The sequence below is a fragment of the Drosophila erecta genome, unplaced genomic scaffold (assembly GCF_003286155.1).
Source record: "Drosophila erecta strain 14021-0224.00,06,07 unplaced genomic scaffold, DereRS2 tig00000279-arrow-arrow-pilon, whole genome shotgun sequence".
Lineage (NCBI taxonomy): Eukaryota > Metazoa > Arthropoda > Insecta > Diptera > Drosophilidae > Drosophila > Drosophila erecta.
This window is the reverse complement of record NW_020825216.1, coordinates 165,239-171,419: the sequence shown is the minus strand read 5'-3', so window position 1 is coordinate 171,419 and position 6,181 is coordinate 165,239. Positions and strand designations below refer to the sequence as shown.

General features: G+C 47.3%; 1 protein-coding gene across 1 annotated transcript; it reads right to left on the bottom strand.

The window, feature by feature from the left end:
- Nucleotides 1-375: 375 nt before the first annotated feature.
- On the bottom strand, nucleotides 376-4,228 carry LOC6550428 (pancreatic triacylglycerol lipase). The gene is made up of 3 exons (XM_001977006.3): nucleotides 3,632-4,228; nucleotides 1,630-2,525; nucleotides 376-1,538 (listed from the first exon to the last, which is right to left on the bottom strand). Exons 1-3 carry the CDS (start codon nucleotides 3,747-3,749, stop codon nucleotides 930-932), a joined length of 1,623 nt encoding a protein of 540 aa, XP_001977042.1. The 5' UTR covers nucleotides 3,750-4,228; the 3' UTR covers nucleotides 376-929.
- Between the last annotated feature and the right edge of the window lie 1,953 nt (nucleotides 4,229-6,181).

Below are 6,181 nucleotides of genomic sequence, written 5' to 3'. Positions count from 1 at the left end.
AAGCTGAAAACGAGTCGAATCAATGCAGATAATATCAATTATATGTAAAAGATACACATGCATGCGATAGATACATTTGCCCCGATAAGCATTTAAAATATTAACATCAACACAGACCGGGGATCCATGTCATGGAATGTCCCCCGTCTCCAGCGTTTCGTGTTTGTGTTTATAATTCATTAGAATCCACAGCTGATTTGAGTTATGGCAGGCAGATCCCCAACTGGGGGCTTGTCGTGTTGTCTTTAACCTTTTTATCACAATTATCAAACTTGAAGTTCCCTACACATAAGTCGCGCTTTCGGCGCAACAAGTGGGTCTTCATTTGAATAACCCAGATTATATCACATGAGAGTTAGTTCTGGAAATGGAGCATGGCATGTTTAAAATTTGCATGTTTATTTACATTAAATTAGACTATATTGGTGCACTACACACGACTACAAATAGATTTAACTCAAAAAAAAATGTATGGAAAATATTATTTTATACAATAAATAACGGTTTGACGATTGATTCGCATTTCGAACTATTAAAATACTATAATAAAATACAAACTGTTCCTCCTCAGCGAGTTGCTATAAATGTCAAACTGGGAACAGTGTTTCGGTCTGTTCCCATAGCACAGACACGCAGCATTGTGCCGCTTCTGGTTGTGTAAACAACTTAGCGGTGGCGCAAACCTGCACTGCTTGCATTCTTTTTCTACAAAAAGCATTTGTGCTGAGGAAGTGCCAACTAATTTCATAATTAATTAGCTAATTAATCATTAGACATGAGAGAAACTCAGAATTAATTAGCTAATTAAGTAACGATATAGCTAACAAACAATTCCGAATTTAGTAGATAATTAATCAATTAATTGAAATGATAATATCATCATCAATTAGCCAATAAACTACCAAAGTTGCTAAGTAAACAGGTAATTATTAATCCTTGCAATAGCTGGAGCGCAGGACATTTTCGGCGCCCGTGAGAATGGCTCCTTCGTGCTGAGGACACAACTTTAGGTATATGTCACTGGACTCCATCACCTCGATGAGGATGTACTCCAAGTAGATACGCGGCGCAGATAGGATGCGCCAGGTGAGTGGATTCAGTATACTGGTGGGGTACTCCCAATTTACAGTCGCGTATTCCGGCTGCCGGAGATTCCGTCCGGCCACCAAAGCCTTGTATTCATAGCCGGGCTCAAAGTACATTGCCTTCTGGGAGAACTTCATCATATCCGTGGCAGCTCGTTCCCTTTTGCCAGCCTTCTTCACCAGGGCGTCGTGGAGCTGAATGGACAGGATGCCCACCTCGCCGCCGTGCAGAGTGCTCTCGTCGTGTCCGGAAACCCGCACTGTTATCCTGTAGTGCAGTCGGCAGAAGGGTTTGCTATCTCCCGTCCAAAGGTAGAAGACTCCTGGTGAATCGCCCTGTTGCAGCTGGCCGAGATCCACCTGCTCCTGGTAGTCCTCCTGGCTGTGGTAGCCCATTCGCAGGCACGTGTGGCCCGGCTCCTCGCAGCTGGTGCACTTTGTGTCCTTGAAGCTCTGCAAGAGGAAGAAGGAGTATTACACATTAAGTTTCATATTTCAAGGGCTGATTAGGGAAAAATGTCTTTACAATGCTCAAGTTACCCACCTCGAAGGAGTCACAGGTTATTCCAAGGAAAGGACACTGCGAGCCGATGCTCTCCGTGAAATACTGCTGACTGCGGATGTGATTGCAGCCGAGGAACTCCTGCATGGTTAGGAACAGCGTCTTCTTCTTGACCACATCCTGGAACTTCTTGTTGCAGCCGGGATTATCGAATCCGCCGTTGGGAAAGAAGTCCACATGGCCCAGCCGCATATTGATGCCCAGTCCGCCCTTCATCAGGGGATTGGCATCCGTGTGCACAATGTCCACGAAGTGGGCATCCGTCTTGTCCAGCCGCACGATGGGATCGGTGTCGGTGAAGAGGGGAGCAGCCGGATCCAGACCCGTTATCCTGGCCGGTTTCAGTCCGAAGTCGTGCTGCAGATGATAGCCGGCATAGCCGGACAGATGGGCACCCAGTGAGTGGCCAATGATGTGCACATTGTCCAGATTGGGCAGACGCAACTCCTCGTACAGCATGTGCACCACATGTGCGGTGATGGCGCCCACCAGCCGAATATTGGCAACCGCCTGGACATAGGGCGGACTGGCGCCACCGCCCCAGTCGATTAGGACCACGGCCGCCCGACCCTCGGGCTCGTGGGCCAGCAGCGCCTTGGCCATGTCCCACATCCAGGGAATCTCACCCGACTCCAGGTATCCATGGACCAGCAGAAATATCTTGCCCTTGGGATCCATGCCCATGCCCTGTATGCTATCCGGATCATTGAGATCCAGATACTTCGGCTGGTCCAGTGCCCTTCGCGTGTGCAGCGTGAAATGGGGCTCGATCTCCGATGGCTTCTGCGGATGCACATTTATCGAACGGGTCACCGTGTTCCAGGGCCCATTGATCGGAAAACAGCCGTACACGCCGAAGCATTTCACCTCGTTGATGTCTGGTGAGGATTGAGAAAAGCAGTGGGTTAGTTGTGGCATGATTGCTCTATAAATCAACGGGCGTGCTGGAATTTTATCACTAGTTTTATATAGTTGTAGTTGAAACCACCCAGGCTGAAATCTTTGAAATAATCTACATGCAGCCGTAATAAGCAATTTTTAATTGGTAGCTGTCTGCTTGAAAAATTCCTTAGCCCTGTTGCAAGATCTCAATTAGAACTAACGATCCATGAAAAATCGTAGACAATTTTCAAGATGACAGATGCCCCTAATCTTCCATTAAGTATTTCATGCTCGTATTGGGCCAGAGACTCAAATTTATTCGGCCAGCGGTGCATGGAGTGCCGTCTTTACTTCATCGTGGTCTTCTTTGGCTTTCCGTTTGTATCGGAAGTTTTCGATTAGATAGGCGTGTGCCGCGTCCCTCCAACAACTAAATAGGCATCTGCATATATCTACATATATGTACGCACGATATGTGTAGGAAACCGCGCCGGACGGAGTCACGTCATTAGCCTTTTGGGACCCTGATTTCCAAATCAAATCGAAGCACGCCGAGTTGCCACCTGTGCTTCCATCGCTCAGGTGATCGCAATCGCCGCGGGCTTCTTGGAAGAGCTTTCCCCATTTGCCACTGGAGCCGCACTCAGCATCTTTGGATTTCGAAGCACTAAAGATCCGAAAACTGTTTGTGCGGCACACACACGGCTAGAGAAACCACTTAAGGCGTAGGAAACCCCGATTTGGTGACCCCCAACTGGCACAGCAGCGGCCAAAACCATAGCTACAATTACTGAGCTCTCTCAAGCGCGCCCAATTCGTTAATAACCACGCAAAATTTCGAGTTATAATAAGAACTACTATATAATACATAAGAACTACTAATTTGAGTGCTTCTTGTAGATATTTTGTAGAATTTTAATCAAAATCCAATTACATTTCTTTTTGAATAAGTTAGTCTAATATTTTGGTATAGATTTTATGGCAATACTAGAAATCCCTCAGCTACGCCTATTTCAAACGCCACTTGCAATGGACATGTTCTAGTTGCGCCGGATGGAGCAATCGACGTGCCCAAAAGTGGGCCGTGGCTCGGATTACTTACCACTTTTGGGAGCTGGTGGCAGGTCCACCAGGGTGTTGACTGCCGCCCGACTGGTGTGGTTGGCCAAGTACAGCATGGTCTGCAGCATTAGGCCGCCCGTGGTGTTGGCCACGTACATTCTGCTGTTGTATCTGGTTCTGGTTCCGCTGTCGAATGCGATCCCTTGGATCTTGGGGATGTGGAAACTTGCCAACCTGAGTCACACACTTTTTTCCCAGGGCTTTAGTCTGCGTTTAACTGAGCCACAATCACAAATCACTTGAACGAGTGCCACTCGAGTTGGCCATTTATTATCTAAGGCTAGTTGCGATGCGATCGATCGATCGATGGATCGTTTGTTTGGTGCCTGGCTTTTATTTTCCGTGCTTTTAATTAAGTTGACGTTAATCTTATCGACTGTCTCTCGTCTCGAGTGTGCCGTTAGGCCCTTCGGTTCTCCACTTTGACTATCGCCGACTGGGACTATGAGTCGGGTATATATGTATCTCCGCCGATCTGCGTCGCTTGGGAACCGTCGCAGCACTGAGCGGATCAGCTGCGCCCCACGCAATTCTTATAAAGACGTGGACGCCGCCAGACATCGAAACCGTAGCCGAAATCAGATAGCTGCATCCGAAGCTGCAGCCGAAGCCACCGAGCGATGAAGTGGGTGCGACAGTGCTGACCGGTCCGCCGATTTCCCGACATGCGGACGTCCGCCTCCCAAAGGTCAAGTGCATTGAGCCGTTGATGGAAGACCTGGGCAGCCTCTCTTAAACTGGCATGCTAATTACATGCTGAAGATACCCATAAATATGGATAACTATATTTTAACACTTTTTCCGTACTTTATCACACATATTATTTTATGGAATCCACGTCGTATTCACGCTGTACGGCCAGCACTGACCAATGAGCTTCGGCACGCGACTTCCAGCGGAGAGTGGGGCAAAGAGAGGAAAGGAAAAGGCCCTGAGCGGCTGATAGCGCACAAGGCGAGCGTTTCGCTCAGTGTAGATGCAAAGTACACCAGCTGCTCTTTGTTGGATGCACCTTCTTGATAAGGAAGCCGATGCGCGCTGCCGACGACCACAAAGTGACCGCCTTGGAGGCGTTGAGCAATCTGTTACAGGAAGAGGGCGGCACGGGGGAGGATCCCACGGTGGGTCAGAACTAGTGGATGGGGCTCAGCCCCCCTTGGACAATCAGCAGCTGTGCTCCACAGCCCATGCGGCACGGAGAGAAAAAGATACTTGTGCGCAGATACTACTTATAACGATCCCTGCCTATATCAAACTTTGCGGCTCTTTCATTGCTCGTCCGTATATCTTTACATTGTTTAAAGGTCGTTATTTTTATATTTTTTAAATCCATATATTTGCAGAACCAGTGTTTGCAGATTTCCGCAAGGCGCACCTAGTTTATTGCTCCATTTCTGCACCATTTTTCTGCGTGTAGAAGGCCAAGTGATTTTGTGCGGAAACTGTGTGCGGCTGCCACGCCCCTGACAGGTGATGGTGTCCATGTCTGGCCAGCACCAAATATATTTGCACACAGACACGAGTATGTATGGTGTTCCCATTGGCACACGTTATCAGCGGCCAGTGATTCTCGCAGAATCCCGTTTCGCTTTCGAGGCGTCCAAAGTCCGGAGAAGGTGTTTACGAGTCGGGTTTCCGACCGCTCGACACTCCACCAGGATCTCGAATATTGCCCATTGACGTCAGAGAGGCGTTATCATGACCCGCAGTCTGTCTGCTTTATTCTCGTTTTTGTTTACGACTTCCTTTGACCGCCGACGGCATACCCCCTTTTCTCGAAAACCCAGCCGAATACCCTGTAAATATACACATAATCGCTATAATAACTGCTCCCTAGCTATACGATCTATATTTAGATGATTCTGACTCAGGGGGTTTTACTTCCGTATAGCTGCAACAGCTGGTGCCCCCGATTTCCGATAAGCACCGAACTTTGATTTCGAAAATGGATTCCGGTTCAAAAATCCACATGCATTGCAAATCAACACAGACGTCTGTTTGTTTTGATACTTCCCCTGCACAGGGTCCAACGTCATCGGATCCGCCGCTGCCACGCCCACTTGGCCCTGCAAGTGTAAAAACATTGTGTTTACAACGTGAATTACATGGGGCGTATAGATCGCACCGATTGTCTAATTGAAAACGGAACACGCAGTGCAAAATATTGAGAATATTGAATAACTATCGCTGCAATCGCTCTCAATGACATAAGCCCCCAAGGGGATCGTTGTTTACATAGATCAGTGCCAGATCGGGGGTCTATAGCTTTACAGGGTACAAAGTATAAAGTATAAAGTATAAAGAGGCATTGGTATTACGAAAGGATTTCACATGGATGGGAAATGAAGCTGAAGACTGCAAGGCCACGCTTTAAAATATAATTTTATAGTAAGCTATAATTTCCATTGCATATATTATTATATAGTTTTCCTAAGCCAAGTGCTAATCACAATTTTGGCATACCTTCAAGAATGTAGGTCATATAAACATAGACAAGACGCTGGAAATGTTTAATCTTTGAGGGCAAATG

Coding starts and splice junctions, on each gene's coding strand:
- LOC6550428 (XM_001977006.3), bottom strand. CDS start 3,749: ATGTACGTGGCCAACACCACGGGCGGCCTAATGCTGCAGACCATGCTG. Junction 2,526..3,631: donor GCCACCAGCTCCCAAAAGTG/GTAAGTAATCCG, acceptor AATCCTCACCAG/ACATCAACGAGGTGAAATGC. Junction 1,539..1,629: donor TAACCTGTGACTCCTTCGAG/GTGGGTAACTTG, acceptor TTCCTCTTGCAG/AGCTTCAAGGACACAAAGTG.